Consider the following 20,645-nt stretch of genomic DNA (forward strand, 5'->3'; position numbering starts at 1 on the left):
TGTAGTGCACTACCCATAGGGCTCTGGTTAAATGTGGTGCACACTACCCATAGGGCTCTGGTCCAATGTAGTGCACTACCCATAGGGCTCTGGTCAAATGTAGTGTACACTACCCATAGGGCTCTGGTCAAATGTAGTGCACACTACCCATAGGGCTCTGGTCTAATGTAGTGCACTACCCATAGGGCTCTGGTCAAATGTAGTGCACTACCCTTAGGGCTCTGGTTAAATGTAGTACACTACCCATAGGGCTCTGGTCTAATGTAGTGCACTACCCATAGGGCTCTGGTCAAATGTAGTGCACTACCCATAGGGCTCTGGTCCAATGTAGTGCACACTACCCATAGGGCTCTGGTCAAATGTAGTACACTACCCATAGGGCTCTGGTCAAATGTAGGACACTACCCATAGGGCTCTGGTTAAATGTAGTGCACTACCTATAGGGCTCTGGTCAAATGTAGTGCACACTACCCATAGGGCTCTGGTCCAATGTAGTGCGCTACCCATAGGGCTCTTGTCAGATGTAGTACACTACCCATAGGGCTCTGGTCAAATGTAGTGCACACTACCCATAGGGCTCTGGTCAGATGTAGTACACTACCCATAGGGCTCTTGTCAAATGTAGTGCACTACCCATAGGGCTCTGGTCAAATGTAGTGCACTACCCATAGGGCTCTGGTCAAATGTAGTGCACACTACCCATAGGGCTCTGGTCCAATGTAGTGCACTACCCATAGGGCTCTGGTCAGATGTAGTACACTACCCATAGGGCTCTGGTCCAATGTAGTGCACTACCCATAGGGCTCTGGTCCAATGTAGTGCACTACCCATAGGGCTCTGGTCAAATATAGTGCACTACCCATAGGGCTCTGGTCAAATGTAGTACACTACCCATAGGGCTCTGGTCAAATGTAGTGTACTACCCATAGGGCTCTGGTCCAATGTAGTGTACACTACCCATAGGGCTCTGGTCAAATGTAGTGCACTACCCATAGGGCTCTGGTCAAATGTAGTGCACTACCCATAGGGCTCTGGTCAAATGTAGTACACTACCCATAGGGCTCTGGTCAAATGTAGTGCACTACCCTTAGGGCTCTGGTCAAATGTAGTACACCACCCATAGGGCTCTGGTCAAATGTAGTGCACTACCCATAGGGCTCTGGTCAAATGTAGTGCACTACCCATAGGGCTCTGGTCAAATGTAGTGCACACTACCCATAGGGCTCTGGTCAAATGTAGTGCACTATGTAGGGACTAGTATGTTCCATTTGAGACGTACCCTTGGTTATCTCTCATTGTTAGCCAGCTCTCCAATCCGCAGGTAATAAATCCAGCTCTGCCACCATGTTGACGTCTCTGTGAGTTTGCCTGCATTTACAATCTTTGTAAAAACCAGTGTCGAGGAAAATTGAACTTGGATTTTTTTTTAAATGAATGAATAGATAAATAAATAAATAAATAAATAAGTGGTGCTGTTTTTTGTTTTTTTAAACGGATGCCTGAAATTTACAGTTTTCATTAACCGACGCAGCAACAGCTTTGGCGTTGACGGTCTCGGCCTTGGCCTTGGCGGGTGGGCGAGAGGCGGGTGGGCGAGAGGCGGGTGGGCGAGAGGCGGGTGGGCGAGAGGCGGGTGGGCGAGAGGCGGGCGGGCGAGCAGTGTTGGTGTGTGTTGTCTGTAGGTAACTATACCTTCATTGTGCCCTGACTAGAGCCATAGAAAACTGTCATTTGGGATGCAGCCACTGTAAGCTGCCTGGTCTGTTTCTCTATCCATGTTCCTCTGAATTTCTAACTTCAATGTCTCTCTCCTCTCTCTCTCTCTATCTCTATCTCTATCTCTATCTCTCTCTCTCTCTCTCTCTCTCTCTCTCTCTCTCTCTCTCTCTCTCTCTCTCTCTCTCTCTCTCTCTCTCTCTCTCTCTCTCTCTCTCTCTCTCTCTCTCTCTCTCTCTCTCTCTCTCTCTCTCTCTCTCTCTCTCTCTCTCTCTCAGTCTTATCAGGCTGTACCAAACAGTACATATCAGCAGGATATACATAAATAGTAGCAGTACCATTATAATCACCGAAAGACTCTCTAAAAATGGGCCCACAACATTTCCTTCCCTATATCTGAATGCACCCTATTCCCCCATAGGGCCCTGGTCTAAAGTAGTGTACTATAATAGGGAATAGGGGTCTGGTCTAAAGTAGTGCACTATATAGGGAATAGGGCTCTGGTCTAAAGTAGTGCACTATATAGGGAATAGGGAACATGGTGTAACTTGGCGGTTGAGACCCACGTTTCCTCTCTCCTCGTCTCATTAGGTTTTAGGTGCGTCGTGTTGTGAAAGGGGATTATTATTTCTCCACTGGGGGGGGGGGGGGGTTCCATCGCTCAGTTTGTCACAAATGGCATACTATTCCCCTTTATATAGTGCACTAATTTGGAACAGAACCCTTATGGGTCCCTCCTGGTGCAAATATAAAGCGGTGTGCACTGTATAGTGAATAGGGCAGCATTTGGGACTCAGCCCACTGTGTTGTAGACCCCTGAGGAATTCTATTAACCCTGGACGTGTCTGCTTTAATAACATCCCACCCTGCTTAGCACCGGCAGATTGATTCTGAGGGGGGGATGGGTGGAGGGTTATAATTGAAGGATAGAATCATTGACTTTTGACAGAACGTCTCAAATGTAATAGAAAATGTAATCTCAGTCCTTCCTGTTTCCCTCCACCTCATCACCAGCACCACAGGTCTATACCACCTCATCACCAGCATCACAGGTCTATACCAGCCCATCACCAGCCCCACAGGTCTATACCACCCCATCACCAGCCCCACAGGTCTATACCACCCCATCACCAGCACCACAGGTCTATACCACCACATCACCAGCACCACAGGTCTATACCACCCCATCACCAGCCCCACAGGTCTATACCACCCCATCACCAGCCCCACAGGTCTATACCACCCCATCACCAGCCCCACAGGTCTATACCGCCCCATCACCAGCACCACAGGTCTATACCACCCCATCACCAGCCCCACAGGTCTATACCAGCCCATCACCAGCCCCACAGGTCTATACCACCCCATCACCAGCCCCACAGGTCTATACCACCCCATCACCAGCCCCACAGGTCTATACCGCCCCATCACCAGCACCACAGGTCTATACCACCCCATCACCAGCACCACAGGTCTATACCACCCCATCACCAGCACCACAGGTCTATACCAGCCCATCACCAGCCCCACAGGTCTATACCACCTCATCACCAGCACCACAGGTCTATACCACCTCATCACCAGCCCCACAGGTCTATACCACCTCATCACCAGCATCACAGGTCTATACCAGCCCATCACCAGCACCACAGGTCTATACCACCTCATCACCAGCACCACAGGTCTATACCAGCCCATCACCAGCACCACAGGTCTATACCACCTCATCACCAGCCCCACAGGTCTATACCACCTCATCACCAGCCCCACAGGTCTATACCACCACATCACCAGCACCACAGGTCTATACCACCACATCACCAGCACCACAGGTCTATACCACCCCATCACCAGCCCCACAGGTCTATACCACCCCATCACCAGCCCCACAGGTCTATACCGCCCCATCACCAGCCCCACAGGTCTATACCACCCCATCACCAGCCCCACAGGTCTATACCACCCCATCACCAGCATCACAGGTCTATACCACCCCATCACCAGCCCCACAGGTCTATACCACCTCATCACCAGCCACACAGGTCTATACCACCCCATCACCAGCACCACAGGTCTATACCATCCCATCACCAGCCCCACAGGTCTATACCACCCCATCACCAGCCCAACAGGTCTATACCAGCCCATCACCAGCCCCACAGGTCTATACCATCCCATCACCAGCCCCACAGGTCTATACCACCCCATCACCAGCACCACAGGTCTATACCATCCTAGCTCTACAAGATAAACACTGCAGGTCTATACCATCCTAGCTCTACAAGATAAACACCACAGGTCTATACCATCCTAGCTCTACAAGATAAACACCACAGGTCTATACCATCCAAGCTCTACAAGATAAACACCGCAGGTCTATACCATCCTAGCTCTACAAGATAAACATCACAGGTCTATACCATCCTAGCTCTACAAGATAAACACCACAGGTCTATACCATCCTAGCTCTACAAGATAAACATCACAGGTCTATACCATCCTAGCTCTACAAGATAAACACCACAGGTCTATACCATCCTAGCTCTACAAGATAAACATCGCAGGTCTATACCATCCTAGCTCTACAAGATAAACATCACAGGTCTATACCATCCTAGCTCTACAAGATAAACACCACAGGTCTATACCATCCTAGCTCTACAAGATAAACATCACAGGTCTATACCATCCTAGCTCTACAAGATAAACACCACAGGTCTATACCATCCTAGCTCTACAAGATAAACATCACAGGTCTATACCATCCTAGCTCTACAAGATAAACATCGCAGGTCTATACCATCCTAGCTCTACAAGATAAACACCACAGGTCTATACCATCCTAGCTCTACAAGATAAACATCACAGGTCTATACCATCCTAGTTCTACAAAATAAACACCACAGGTCTATACCATCCTAGCTCTACAAGATAAACATCGCAGGTCTATACCATCCTAGCTCTACAAGATAAACATCACAGGTCTATACCATCCTAGCTCTACAAAATAAACACCACAGGTCTATACCATCCTAGTTCTACAAGATAAACACCACAGGTCTATACCATCCTAGCTCTACAAGATAAACACCACAGAGCTATACCATCCTAGCTCTACAAGATAAACACCACAGGTCTATACCATCCTAGCTCTACAAGATAAACACCACAGGTCTATACCATCCTAGCTCTACAAGATAAACATCGCAGGTCTATACCATCCTAGCTCTACAAGGACGTTACAACATCAACAGAGAATACAGACAGAGATATGTTCAGGGTGTGTGTGTGTGTGTGTGTGTGTGTGTGTGTGTGTGTGTGTGTGTGTGTGTGTGTGTGTGTGTGTGTGTGTGTGTGTGTGTGTGTGTGTGTGTGTGCCACTAACCGGATAGCAAAGCACCTTGAACTTTGAAGATGAAAGAATAACATGCTGGAATTGGTCTGCAACCCAAATTGTATTCTATTCCCTATACAGTGCACTACTTTCTACCAGGGGCCATAGCAGTGCACTGTGTAGTAGGGTATAAGGTGCCATTTGTGACCAAGCCTTGGTCTTCTCCTTAGCCTGTACAGACTCTTCCCCTACAAGCCTTGGTCTTCTCCTTAGCCTGTACAGACTCTTCCACTACAAGCCTTGGTCTTCTCCTTAGCCTGTACAGACTCTTCCACTACAAGCCTTGGTCTTCTCTTTAGCCTGTACAGACTCTTCCCCTACAAGCCTTGGTCTTCTCCTTAGCCTGTACAGACTCTTCCACTACAAGCCTTGGTCTTCTCCTTAGCCTGTACAGACTCTTCCCCTACAAGCCTTGGTCTTCTCCTTAGCCTGTACAGACTCTTCCCCTACAAGCCTTGGTCTTCTCCTTAGCCTGTACAGACTCTTCCACTACAAGCCTTGGTCTTCTCCTTAGCCTGTACAGACTCTTCCACTACAAGCCTTGGTCTTCTCCTTAGCCTGTACAGACTCTTCCCCTACAAGCCTTGGTCTTCTCCTTAGTCTGTACAGACTCTTCCCCTACAAGTCAACTGAATACTGGCTGGCTGAGACTAAATAGTGCCCTGTGTTTCAACATGTCTGCTGATGTGAAAACATGTTACAGAGAGGATTCTGGGAAACACATCGACTGGGTTAATAACATGTCTGCTGATGTGAAAACATGTTACAGAGAGGATTCTGGGTAAACACATCGACTGGGTTAATAACATGTCTGCTGATGTGAAAACATGTTACAGAGAGGATTCTGGGTAAACACATCGACTGGGTTAATAACATGTCTGCTGATGTGAAAACATGTTACAGAGAGGATTCTGGGTAAACACATCGACTGGGTTAATAACATGTCTGATGATGTGGAAACACGTTACAGAGAGGATTCTGGGTAAACACATGGACTGGGTTAATAACATGTCTGATGATGTGGAAACACGTTACAGAGAGGATTCTGGGTAACACATCGACTGGGTTAATAACATGTCTGCTGATGTGAAAACATGTTACAGAGAGGATTCTGGGTAACACATCGACTGGGTTAATAACATGTCTGCTGATGTGAAAACATGTTACAGAGAGGATTCTGGGAAACACATCGACCGGGTTATTAATAACATGTCTGCTGATGTGAAAACATGTTACAGAGAGGATTCTGGGAAACACATCGACCGGGTTATTAATAACATGTCTGCTGATGTGAAAACATGTTACAGAGAGGATTCTGGGAAACACATCGACCGGGTTATTAATAACATGTCTGCTGATGTGAAAACATGTCACAGAGAGGATTCTGGGTAAACACATCGACTGGGTTAATAACATGTCTGATGATGTGGAAACATGTTACAGAGAGGATTCTGGGTAAACACATCGACTGGGTTAATAACATGTCTGATGATGTGGAAACATGTTACAGAGAGGATTCTGGGTAACACATCGACTGGGTTAATAACATGTCTGCTGATGTGAAAACATGTTACAGAGAGGATTCTGGGTAAACACATGGACTGGGTTAATAATGATGGTATTAAAAGGATCTGTTCTGATGTTCTGTATAGCTACGGGTATTTGAATGTAAACAACGTGTTTCTGAGGCTGAAAACATCACCAGATACGTGTCTGAATACCATCCCAGAACATACAGTACACCTGATAAATGTTTCTCTTCTGCTCTGTGTTTCAAGAGGCCTGTGCAGAGCGGACTGGAGGAAGGACCTAGTTAATGAGCCTAACTTTCCGGAAGACAATCTGTGTCATAGCCCCTTCGGCAGTACTTCACAGGAGTGACTCCCCGAAGCCTTTTTGTGTTCCGCAGCTTTAAGAGACGAGCCCCCCCCTCCCTCTCATCCCCGATGCAGAAATTAAATGGACTGTGTCGCTCTGCTTTGCTTTCAATGCAAACGGCGCCGAGCAAAGCGCTGCTTATGAGCCCGTCGCATCTCTGAGATAGCCTGATGAGCTCACTAAACATGCATGTTACATACACGATGTCCTGAGACAATCCCCATGTCTATACATGTTACATACATGATGTCCTGATACAAACCCCATGTCTATACATGTTACATACATGATGTCCCGAGACAAACCCCATGTTTATACATGTTACATACATGATGTCCTGATACAAACCCCATGTCTCTACATGTTACATACACGATGTCCTGAGACAATCCCCATGTCTCTACATGTTACATACATGATGTCCTGAGACAAACCCCATGTCTATACATGTTACATACACGATGTCCTGAGACAATCCCCATGTCTCTACATGTTACATACATGATGTCCTGATACAAACCCCATGTCTATACATGTTACATACATGATGTCCTGAGACAAACCCCATGTCTATACATGTTACATACATGATGTCCTGATACAAACCCCATGTCTATACATGTTACATACATGATGTCCTGATACAAACCCCATGTCTCTACATGTTACATACACGATGTCCTGAGACAATCCCCATGTCTCTACATGTTACATACATGATGTCCTGATACAAACCCCATGTCTATACATGTTACATACATGATGTCCTGAGACAATCCCCATGTCTCTACATGTTACATACATGATGTCCTGATACAAACCCCATGTCTATACATGTTACATACACGATGTCCTGAGACAATCCCCATGTCTCTACATGTTACATACATGATGTCCTGATACAAACCCCATGTCTATACATGTTACATACATGATGTCCTGAGACAAACCCCATGTCTATACATGTTACATACATGATGTCCTGATACAAACCCCATGTCTATACATGTTACATACATGATGTCCTGATACAAACCCCATGTCTCTACATGTTACATACATGATGTCCTGAGACAAACCCCATGTCTATACATGTTACATACATGATGTCCTGATACAAACCCCATGTCTATACATGTTACATACATGATGTCCTGATACAAACCCCATGTCTATACATGTTACATACACGATGTCCTGAGACAATCCCCATGTCTCTACATGTTACATACATGATGTCCTGAGACAAACCCCATGTCTATACATGTTACATACATGATGTCCTGATACAAACCCCATGTCTATACATGTTACATACATGATGTCCTGATACAAACCCCATGTCTATACATGTTACATACATGATGTCCTGATACAAACCCCATGTCTCTACATGTTACATACATGATGTCCTGATACAAACCCCATGTCTATACATGTTACATACATGATGTCCTGATACAAACCCCATAATCTCTACATGTTACATACATGATGTCCTGATACAAACCCCATAATCTCTACATGTTACATACATGATGTCCTGAGACAAACCCCAAGTCTCTACATGTTACATACATGATGTCCTGATACAAACCCCATAATCTCTACATGTTACATACATGATGTCCTGATACAAACCCCATAATCTCTACATGTTACATACATGATGTCCTGAGACAAACCCCAAGTCTCTACATGTTACATATCCCTTTGTTTGAGCCCTAAAAATTGTCAACGACCCCAGCCACCCCAGTCATAGACTGTTCTCTCTACTACCTCATGGCAAGCGCTACCGGAGTGCCAAGTCTAGGACAAAAAGGCTTCTCAACAGTTTTTACCCCTAAGACATAAGACTCCTGAACAGGTAATCAAATGGCTACATGGACTATTTGCATTGTATATCCCCCCCCCAACCCCTCTTTTACGCTACTGCTACTCTCTGTTTATCAAATATGCATAGTCACTTTAACCATATCTACATGTACATACTACCTCAATCAGCCTGACTAACCGGTGTCTGTATGTAGCCTCGCTACTTTTATAGCCTCGCTACTTTTATAGCCTCTCTACTGTATATAGCCTCTCTACTGTATGTAGCCTCTCTACTGTATATAGCCTCTCTACTGTATATAGCCTCGCTACTTTTATAGCCTCGCTACTTTTATAGCCTCTCTACTGTATATAGCCTCTCTACTGTATGTAGCCTCTCTACTGTATATAGCCTCTCTACTGTATATAGCCTCTCTACTGTATATAGCCTCTCTACTGTATATAGCCTCTCTACTGTATATAGCCTCTCTACTGTATATAGCCTCTCTACTGTATGTAGCCTCTCTACTGTATATAGCCTCTCTACTGTATATAGTTTCTCTACTGTATATAGCCTCTCTACTGTATGTAGCCTCTCTACTGTATATAGCCTCTCTACTGTATATAGCCTCTCTACTGTATATAGCCTCTCTACTGTATATAGCCTCTCTACATAGCCTCTCTACATAGCCTCTCTACTGTATATAGCCTCTCTACTGTATATAGCCTGTCTACTGTATATAGCCTCTCTACTGTATATAGCCTCTCTACTGTATATAGCCTCTCTACTGTATATAGCCTCTCTACTGTATATAGCCTCGCTACTGTATATAGCCTCTCTACTGTTATTTTTCACTGTCTTTTTACTGTTGTTTTATTTCTTTACTTACCTATTGTTCACCTAATACCTTTTTTGCACTATTGGTTAGAGCTTGTAAGTAAGCATTTCACTGTAAGGTCTACCTACACCCGTTGTACTCGGCGCACGTGACAAATAAACTTTGATTTGATATGGAGGCCAACCCAGGAGCTCGGGGTGAATGTCACTATCAGCATGCAAACCGGTTGACAAAACACTGTTCAGTGTTCAACAGGGACAATGAGACGGCTCTCCGGGACAGACGAGAGTTTCAACCTCAAGCAGCCCGTCTCCTTGTCTCTGTCGAAGGTAATGAGAGTATATTTACCGTGCTACTAAAGAGTAGCCTATCGGATGAGAACAGCTGAGAATACGTGTTACTGTGATCTACGGTTGTCGTGTTAGACCCTACATTACTCATCTCATATGTATAGACTGTACTCCATACCATCTACTGCATCTTGCCCATGCCGTTCTGTACCATCACTCATTCATATATCTTTATGTACATATTCTTTATCCCTTTACACTTGTGTGTATAAGGTAGTAGTTGTGGAATTGTTAGGTTAGATTACTTGTTGGTTATTACTGCATTGTCGGAACTAGAAGCATAAGCATTTCGCTACACTCGCATTAACATCTGCTAACCATGTGTATGTGACAAATACCATTTGATTTGATTTGATTTCGACAGACAGATTATAGGACATCATTCACCCGGATGCTTGTGGCAAGAAAAAAAGTCAGAGAGGCTGACCCTCCTCAGCTCTCCTTTAAAGGGATACATCGGGATTTTGGCAATGAGGCTCTTTATCGACTTCCCCAGAGTCAGATGGACTCGTGGATACCATTTTATTTATCTGTGTCCAGTATGAAGGACGTTAGAGTTAGATTCGCGAGCCAATGCTAACTGGCGTTAGCATGACGGTAACGCCAGTTAGCAACTTCCCTTAAACTGCACATAAAGACATAAAAATAGTATCCACGAGTTCATCTGACTCTGGGGAAGTAGAAGTCCCTTTAAACTAGGAGCTACAGAGCTATAGTTTCAGATGTCTTTAATTAAGGCTCCACCCCTTTGTCCCCATTTTCGCCTAAAATGACATACACAAATCTAACTGCCTGTACCTCAGGCCCTGAAGCAAGGATATGCATATTCTTGGTACCATTTGAAAGGAAGTTTGTGGAAATGTGAAAGGAATATAGGAGAATATAACACAATAGATCTGGTAAAAGACAATACAAAGAAAAAAACAACCGTTTTGTATTTTTTTGTACCATAATCTTTGAAATGCAAGAGAAAGGCGATAATGTATTATTCCAGCCCAGGTGCAATTTAGATTTTGGCCACTAGATGGCAGCAGTGTATGTGCAAAGTTTTAGACTGATCAAATGAACCATTGCATTTCTGTTCAAAATTTTGTATCAAGACTGCCCAAATGTGCATAATTTGTTTATCAATAACTTTTCATGTTCAACATTGTGTTTGAATTTAAGCTTTATGCCAATATCAGATATGTCTATGTCCTGGGAAATGTTCTCGTTACTTACAACCTCATGCTAATCGCATTAGCCTACGTTAGCTCAACCGTCCCATGGACGGTACACCGGTCCCAAAGAAGTGTTAAACTAGGAGCTACAGAGCTATTGTTTCAGCTCTCTTTAAACCACAGACTCGTCACAAAGCAAAAGTCCTTACACAGAGACTACAGTACTGTAGCTATTGTTTCTTAACCTTCAGAAGCTATTTAAGGGTTTTAAAAGGGGGCAGCTGGCTGTAGCACACCAGGTAGGACTCTAGCATACAGCTGGGTTGGGGCTGAGGTCCCTTCAGGGAGACGAGAATACAGGGTGGTCCTCAACTGAACACAGTCCCCTCCTCGTTTCAACACCTCCATTGAAGCCAAGAGGAAGTCATTGAAGGCAGATTTAAACGATGGGAGGATTACAAAGAACCGCTTTTCTGGCCTCAATGTATAGCAGCGGCACCCCTAACCCCAATTACACCTCTAACTTAACACCCCTAACCCCTCTAACATCTATAACACAACAAGGAAACAGGTACTGTAAAAGGATTCATCTAAGGGTAGCTAACCAGGTCTCTACTTCACTGTGATTAATCTAAGGGTAGCTAACCAGGTCTCTACTTCACTGTGATTAATCTAAGGGTAGCTAACCAGGTCTCTACTTCACTGTGATTAATCTAAGGGTAGCTAACCAGGTCTCTACTTCACTGGGATTAATCTAAAGGTAGCTAACCAGGTCTCTACTTCACTGTGATTAATCTAAGGGTAGCTAACCAGGTCTCTACTTCACTGTGATTAATCTAAGGGTAGCTAACCAGGTCTCTACTTCACTGTGATTAATCTAAGGGTAGCTAACCAGGTCTGTACTTCACTGTGATTAATCTAAGGGTAGCTAACCAGGTCTCTACTTCACTGTGATTAATCTAAGGGTAGCTAACCAGGTCTCTACTTCGTTGTGCCAAAGATGCTGGAACAACAAATGTGAAGATAGCCGAGTGGAATTGTGGAATTGGTGGTGGTGTGTGGATAGAATGCACCGTTTACAGGACAGCGGTGTGGTAATCAGAAGTATTGTCTCTTACCGTAGGTAATCTCTCCGACAGAGAATGAGGTTGGCTTTGGTATAGAGCGTGGAGCCCACCTCTCCCAGCCTGCAGTCACAGCAGGCACACTTGAGACAGTCCTCGTGCCAGTATTTATCCAGGGCCTTGAGCAGATAGCGGTCCTTAATCTTCCGGTTGCAGCCGGCACAGCCCTTTGGCTTGGTGTCCGGCTGGACGGAGAGCATTTGTATACCTGGGAGGAGAAGAGAAGAAAGATGTCAGAGCGATGAAGAACAATGAACACTTTGAACAGTGTCTCTGTCGCATGCTGGACGGTGGCCATGTGTACACCCGAAAGGGGTGGAGGAGAAGAGCACATTAGACCAGTGAAAAATAAACAGGGATAATGCTATGCTAACTGTTAGTGCTCAGATAATGCTATGCTAACTGTTAGTTCTCAGATAATGCTATGCTAACTGTTAGTGCTCAGATAATGATATGCTAACTCTTAGTTCTCAGATAATGCTATGCTAACTGTTAGTTCTCAGATAATACTATGCTAACTGTTAGTGCTCAGATAATGCTATGCTAACTGTTAGTGCTCAGATAATGCTATGCTAACTGTTTGTGCTCAGATAATGCTATGCTAACTGTTAGTGCTCAGATAATGCTATGCTAACTGTTAGTTCTCAGATAATGCTATGCTAACTGTTAGTTCTCAGATGATGCTGACTTGATAGTGGCCAAGAGAAACAGCTCCACTGATAAACATTGGGGGACATCCTGAGCAAATATATAGAGAAAAACACCCTGTAGAATTGCATTCTTAACACACACACACACACACACACACACACACACACACACACACACACAACACACACACACACACACAAAGATACATACATGAAGCCATGGATCCAAAAGTCATTCCTACAAATCTCCACTCTTTCTCCCTGTCCTCCTCTCTCTCTCTCTCTCTAGTGGGACAGGGAGTGGTCTAAGTAGTGCAGGTTTCTGGGTATTGTTAGGGGTCTACACGGGAGTGTGAAACGGCTTTGTTGAGGTTGCGAGGGGGGCCCGTACTAGCCCTCAATTAGTATTCTATCTCCAACCTGAGGAGGGGAGCCTACCCCCGCTTCCCTTTGTTACCCCCTATTTACCATACACACACGCTGTCTGGCATGCACACACACACACACACACACACACGCTCGCAGGCACATACACACACACACGCTCGCAGGCACACACACACACACACACGCTCTGAACGTTCCTCTTTCAGCTGTGTCCAGGGCTGAGCTTTAAATGTATTTGTTATGCCGTGAAGAGTGTAGGACTGTTTGCAAACAATTATTTGTTTATGTGTTTTGTGGCCGCGTTGTCAAAAATACTCTGTTCCACCAAAACTGTATGAGGAATAGGCTACAGTTTCCTTGTTGACAACAGTTTCCTTGTTGACAACAGTTTCCTGGTTGACAACAGTTTCCTGGTTGACAACAGTTTCCTGGTTGACAACAGTTTCCTGGTTGACAACAGTTTCCTTGTTGACAACAGTTTCCTGGTTGACAACAGTTTCCTGGTTGACAACAGTTTCCTGGTTGACAACAGTTTCCTGGTTGACAACGGATTATTACATAGTAACAAGTGGTACGATGACATAACCCAGCATCTACAAATACAACACTCTATTGAAAACAGACAATACAATACTCTAATCTAAACTAATTCATCTACTGCCAAATGATCCCCTACACAGAAAGTATATGACAATGATCTTTCTGATTGTGTGAACACTGTTCACTACAATGCTAACACAACCATGGCAATGGTGCATCTAAACCCTATCGTTCCGTTATCAAGACCTTCCACCGGGGTCTGAGTCAGGGTCATTCTACCAGGCCAGGCTATACATTACTCACATAACACAATAGTGACTAGTGCTTTTCCTGAAAGCTCTCATTCACATCCTATTCAAATGCTTTTTTTAAATCAGAAGGGGAGACTACGCCAAGGATACACAACAAACGGATTTCCGCCGTAATGAGCGAAGCCCCCCCCCCCCCCCCCCCCGTTTTCTGTCGGTTGCGTTTTAAACTGTTGATCCGCTAATTGGCCTGATTGAGTTGTGTGAGGGTTCTGCGCGCCCGTTGTTTAATACCACTCAACCGCACACAGCCCCGTCTCATCCCCGTTAGCACAACAAAGTCACCGCCCCTCATTACCAACCAAACAACCCAAAGAAGTAAGAGTTCCCTCCTCTCACTCTGCATAGGTTTAGGACCCCGTCGGAATTGATTTCTCACCCGATGACTTTCTCAAAGCAACAGAAGCGCTATTACGTGCCGTCGGGATAGCTGCATTTTGGGCCACGTCGATTTTGCAACGACTGCCGAGGGAGGGGAAGCGTCGAAAATATCAATTTTCCATAAACGGAAGGAAATTACAGTTGCTTTCTGCGACCTAAATATATATATTTTATATAGCCTACCCACTTTTTGAATTTAGAGTTGTTTCCACGTTATTTTTAAAAAACGACGTTGAACCGACGTGGAATAGACGTTGTATTAACGTCTGTGCCCAGCGGGTAGGCTCAATCATTCGGATGCATTGCCTCCTCCTCCTCTGCCTCTTGCCATTGTAGGACAGAGAGACTAATGGCACATTCCCAATCACGTATCCTACGGTAGCCTATTCCTGTGTGTCACAGTATCCCCCCCCCAACAACAACAAACCGGAGGTAAAATGTTATCTGCTGCCTGACACGTCGAGGCGACGAAGAGAGAGCAAACAGCAAAGTACCAATTTGATTCCCCCTTTTTCAACCGCATCACAGCTGCGCGACACCGAGATGCTGACATTTTCACCCCGTTATCGGTTTAATTACGGTTGCCATGGCAGCAGAGTGCTCGGTAAAAGGCTGCTAAAGGAGAACTCCCATTTTTTTTTTTGATGCAGCTCGTAACACGACGGCAGTTTAAAAACACACAGAACAGAAGGAGAAGATAGAGAGATGGGATGGTCAATTCGTAGCCTTCAAAACACGGTGATACATTGTAAATGTATTTGTGGATGTTTTTTTTTTCTCTCCTATCAATCTCTATTAAATGATTAGATTAGATAGCCTAAACAGTGAACAGGCAATTTTGCTACAGCGCGGATAGATAGACTCCACATGCAAGGACGGCTACATGACAATCAGACAGACTGAAAGATTGTTTAACTTCTCCACTCCGCGCATCACATAGAAACAACAGTGAATAACCGCACAGAGCCACGCATTTACAAAAACCCAAACCTGGCCGCGGAACAATACCGCAAAGAAACCTCTTTCTCTTACCGAAACTTTTCTCCCCTTTCTGCATTTGTTGACCCTCTTCGGGAGCCCGAACCACCATGCAACAAGAGATCCGTCCGGAACCCAGAATCCAAAATTCACCCGATGGATGGATTATCTCTCTATAGCCAAGTGAGCAATCAGCCAGCTGTATGCACGCACGTTCCGTTTTTCTCACCGAGGGTGGCTATCTTTTGTTATATGTAACAATCCCACCTCCTCCGCACGCACAAACACAGAATGGGGGGGAGGAGAGAGGGGGAAGCACGGGTCCGCTATCACCCAGCGCCACACGGTGATGTAAAAACCGCGTCTGTCACAACAGTGCTCGACTATGAAGTGAAATCGTCCAGGCAGCACACAGTCAGTCGCAGGGTGCTTGGCGAGTGACAGGCAGCGAACAAAAATGATAGCAGATGACAAAGGCATATGCTTACCCCTTCGCGGCGCCCTAATCTCCTGACATAAACCTATCGTGCTCTGCCTTCGTACTGCCAGTAACAGTCTATACCCCCAGGGATCATCGACTACGTTCAGCCACAGGACGATATTGTCTTGCGCGGATGGTCAGGGGGCCGAAATATAATTACAAATTATTTGTAGACTGTAAATTGACCGCAAAAAAACCCCTAACAGATTAAAGTATTTGTATAAAAAAATAATTTCAAACCTTGCTTACATTTGTATAAATCAGATATATCTCTCTATTATACATGGGAATACTTTGGAACAAATTTCCAAAAATAAAAATTACTTGGAGCTGATTTGCTGGTGTTTTTTAGTCTTTTATGTCCAACAATTGTTTAGAAAATTTGATCGGGCCAAATTCGGCCCGCAGGCCGCCAGTTGGGGATCTCTGCTAAACCGTTTTTTCAAGCGGGATGTTTTTCAGTGCACATACAGCCCCTACTAGTAATGAGAGTTTTAGGCTATTTCATACCAGAATGAAAAAGAGAATCCAGTGGCATCTATCCGACATATTTCATAAAGATTAATAACAAAAAATATCCGAAATGCCGATTTTTTTCCCCCCTTCACGTTGTTACATTTCAGAATAATCGGTCCATATTACAACGGTTCATCCACATGTCGATCTGAAAGAAACATCTAGATTATTTTTTATTATCTTTTAAAAAGGTAGACAACAATGGCCATCACCTCATTGGAAGGACACACCTGGAAAAGGTTGACACATCCAAAAGCAGTGAAATCCACAACACGGCTTTAGTAATGAAATGGTACCAACAACAACAACAAACAGCATCGAGGAACAAACAAGATGGTAACAGGTCATTACCGGATAGAGGCAGATCGTAATATAATTGGAATAGAACAATATCAATCAAATGTATTTATAAAGCCCTTCTTACATCAGCTGATGTCACAAAGTGCTGTACAGAAACCCCCAGCATAAAACCCCCAAAACAGCAAAGCGATGCAATGCAGGTGTAGAAGCACGTTAAAATATAACTAAGAACAATGAGGAATGAGTAACTCACTTTCATCAGGGTGCGTCATCGACGGATATATATAATGGGAAAAAAAGTGAATTTAATCCAAATCTAATATGTTATTAAAATACTTCCTCCTCAACTCACCTTTCTAAAGCCCCAGTTACGCAGAACAGACGCTTCTACACTCCCAACTATATATATATCCTCTCGTTTGCGTAAAGTTCACCAAACTGACATGGCGATGCGACGGACTAGAGATTGGAGGGATGTTCAGCAGTCTTGAAATAATCAGGTCCTCATGGATCATCAGATCACGAACGAACCGAGAAGAGACAGTTGGTACAGACAACAACCAAAAAAAGGCTACAGGTGTTTTGTTCACTGTATATCCGCTGCTTTGTGCCGAGCAGAGCTGTGTTGGTCGTCTAGGCGAGATCAACTAGTCTCTGGTTGAGGGAAACTTCCCGTGCATCAGTGAGTGAGACTGAGAGAGGAGAAATAGTGAAGCCTTGCTTTATTATCTTCAAACCCTAATCCCTCACCACCACAGAGACATTACACGACGACAACGATAAGGTCACTCACTTATTACCGACAACTCGCAGAGTAACGGGGAAGGGGACGCATGCACGTATGAGTGTGGGCGCGCTCCCCTCCCTCACTTTCCTCTCCAACATTATTGTAATGCAGAGTAACGGGGGACGCAGTTTTCAGCTTTTCTTTTTCACAGCGGAGTAATGTTTTTACTGTATCGCTGTGATGTGTGAGTAGATTATCTGTACAGTCCTAGATTGTGAAACAATCACATAAAACAGCCCACGAAGCCAACACTCCTTCAGAGATATCATGCGGAGGAAATGACAGTATGGAAGTTGATGTATCAGCTCCCGGTACCTTCTGGACACTGAATATAATTTATATCACAGCCAATGGAGTTGTAGAGTATTTATGAACAAGCTACTTGTTAGTATTTATCATTATGCGTTATTGAAATCACCTCCGTTGGTTACACGCGTCCGTCTATGGTGAGGGGTGACGTTGGTTACACGCGTCCGTCTATGGTGAGGGGTGACGCTAGGTGAAGCCCGAGCAGAGCGACCACTATCCCATTTTTCAAACCGTGTGAATCAGTCTCTGTCCATGTCAAGACATCCATACTAATTATATGGTATGTCCAATGCAATACGGCAGGTAGCCTAGCGGAAGGCAGCCTAGTGGTTAGAGCGTTGGGGCGGTAGGTAGCCTAGTGGTTAGAGCGTTGGGCCAGTAACCGAAAGGTTGCTAGATCGAATCCCCCGAGCTGACAAGGTAAAAATCTGTCGTTCTGCCCCTGAACAAGGCAGTTAACCCACTGTTCCTAGGCCGTCATTGTATATAAGAATTTGTTCTTAACTGACTTTCCAAGTTAAATAAAGGATAAAATAAATAGTGTGATATAGCCAGCGCACGGGAACAAGAGAGGTAAATTAACATCTAAAGATACGTTATCTAATGAGGAGGGTTAAGTTAATAATGTCTAACATACTAGATTCTTCTCCCTTTTCTTCCTGCTATAATAAAGAACGTTACACACAGCCTCCAGACGATGAGGATTGATTGAAAAGTGGAAGTTCAAGTTCCCTTTAATAGAAACGGCAGTTATAAGAGGGGAAATGGTCATATCAGAGGCCACACCACACTGACACTGAAAACAGAGGAGAGAGAGAGAGGCGAAGAAATAGAGATAAAGACAGAGGAGGGAGACAGAGGGATGAAGAGAGAGAGAACAAGATAGAGAGAGAGAGACAGAGAGGTAGAGAGACAGAGAAAGAGAGAGGGAGAGAGACACAGAGAAAGAGAGTGGTAGAGAGACACAGAGAAAGAGAGAGGTAGAGAAACACAGATAAAGAGAGAGGGATAGAGACACAGAGAAAGAGAGAGACAGAGAAAGAGAGAGGGAGAGAGACACAGAGAAAGAGAGAGGTAGAGAGACACAGATAGAGAGAGGGAGAGAGACACAGAGAAAGAGAGAGGGAGAGAGACACAGAGAAAGAGAGAGGTAGAGAGACAGATAAAGAGAGAGGTAGAGAGACATAGAGAAAGAGAGAGGGAGAGAGACACAGAGAAAGAGAGAGGTAGAGAGACACAGAGAAAGAGAGGGGTAGAGAGAGACAGAGAAAGAGAGAGGGAGAGAGAGACAGAGAGAGAGAGAGAGACACAGAGAAAGAGAGAGGTAGAGAGAGACAGAGAGAGAGAGAGAGAGAGGTAGAGAGAGACAGAGAAAGAGAGAGGGATAGAGACACAGATAAAGAGAGAGGTAGAGAGAGACAGAGAAAGAGAGAGGGAGAGAGACACAGAGAAAGAGAGAGGTAGAGAGACACAGATAAAGAGAGCGGGAGAGAGACACAGAGAAAGAGAGAGGGAGAGAGACACAGAGAAAGAGAGAGGTAGAGAGACACAGATAAAGAGAGAGGTAGAGAGACACAGAGAAAGAGAGAGGTAGAGAGACACAGAGAAAGAGAGAGGTAGAGAGACACAGAGAAAGAGAGAGGTAGAGAGAGACAGAGAAAGAGAGAGGGAGAGAGAGACAGAGAAAGAGAGAGGGAGAGAGAGACAGAGAAAGAGAGAGAGAGACACAGAGAGAGAGAGAGAGAGACACAGAGAAAGAGAGAGGTAGAGAGAGACAGAGAAAGAGAGAGGGATAGAGACACAGAGAAAGAGAGAGGGAGAGAGACACAGAGAAAGAGAGAGGGAGAGAGACAGAGAAAGAGAGAGGGAGAGAGACAGAGAAAGAGAGAGGTAGAGAGACACAGAGAAAGAGAGAGGTAGAGAGAGACAGAGAAAGAGAGAGGGAGAGAGACACAGAGAAAGAGGTAGAGAGACACAGAGAAAGAGAGAGGGAGAGACAGAGAAAGAGAGAGAGAGAGGTAAAGAAGTCAACAGCTGGCATGCTGGGGCACGCCAGTCCTGCTCAGTCTACAGTATACTTCCCAAATGGCACCCTATTCCCTATGGTGCACACTACCAGTGACCAGGGCCTGGGCCCTCATGGCCAAAAGGGGATAGGAGGCCATTTGGGATGCAAACTAAAAGGCTGGTCGGTAATGAGACGGTCATAAAAGACTCCTCGGCAGTTAAAGTGATGCATTAAAACTGACAGGGTTTTACCTGACTATAATTACCTTTTGTCATGGATTGAATTATTTCAAAGCGGTCCTATCTTCATAATCAGACCATTTTAAAGCGGGGAGTCGTTTTAGTCCATCCGTGTAACAGTGTTGAAGGAAAAAAGGCAGAATATGAAGAGAAAGAGAAAGAGAGAGAGAGAGAAAGAGATGGAGATGGAGAGGGAGAAAGAGAGATAGATGGAGAGAGAGGTGGAGAGGGAGATTGAGTGAGAGAGAGAGAGAGAGAGAGAGAGAGATGAAGAGAAAACACAACCACCTTTTGCTCTCATGTCATCCTTTACACCTCCCCTCCTTCATCCGCCGCATAATCACGCCAATTATTCGCTCAGAATATCAAGGAATATGATGAGAGACAAAATGGCATCATATGTGCTAAGGAGAGAGATCTTGACAGACGCTACATTGTTATGGGATGACAGGGGGTTATGTGGGTAAAGTAGCCCCTAATCCCGACGA

At 44.8% G+C, this 20,645-nt stretch overlaps 1 protein-coding gene across 1 annotated transcript in view; it reads right to left on the bottom strand.

Annotated features, from left to right (window-relative positions):
• LOC120049432 (LIM domain only protein 3) overlaps nucleotides 1-15,682 on the bottom strand; it is a 91,145-nt gene extending 75,463 nt beyond the window's left edge. Inside the window, exons 1-2 of the mRNA XM_038995699.1 lie at nucleotides 15,572-15,682; nucleotides 12,268-12,481 (exon numbers count right to left, since the gene is read on the bottom strand). Of these exons, the coding sequence (XP_038851627.1) occupies nucleotides 12,268-12,481; nucleotides 15,572-15,629 (272 nt within the window). The 5' untranslated portion in view covers nucleotides 15,630-15,682. The remainder of the gene's footprint in view (nucleotides 1-12,267; nucleotides 12,482-15,571) is intronic.
• Between the last annotated feature and the right edge of the window lie 4,963 nt (nucleotides 15,683-20,645).

The sequence above is a fragment of the Salvelinus namaycush genome, chromosome 6 (genome assembly GCF_016432855.1).
Source record: "Salvelinus namaycush isolate Seneca chromosome 6, SaNama_1.0, whole genome shotgun sequence".
NCBI classification, from domain to species: domain Eukaryota; kingdom Metazoa; phylum Chordata; class Actinopteri; order Salmoniformes; family Salmonidae; genus Salvelinus; species Salvelinus namaycush.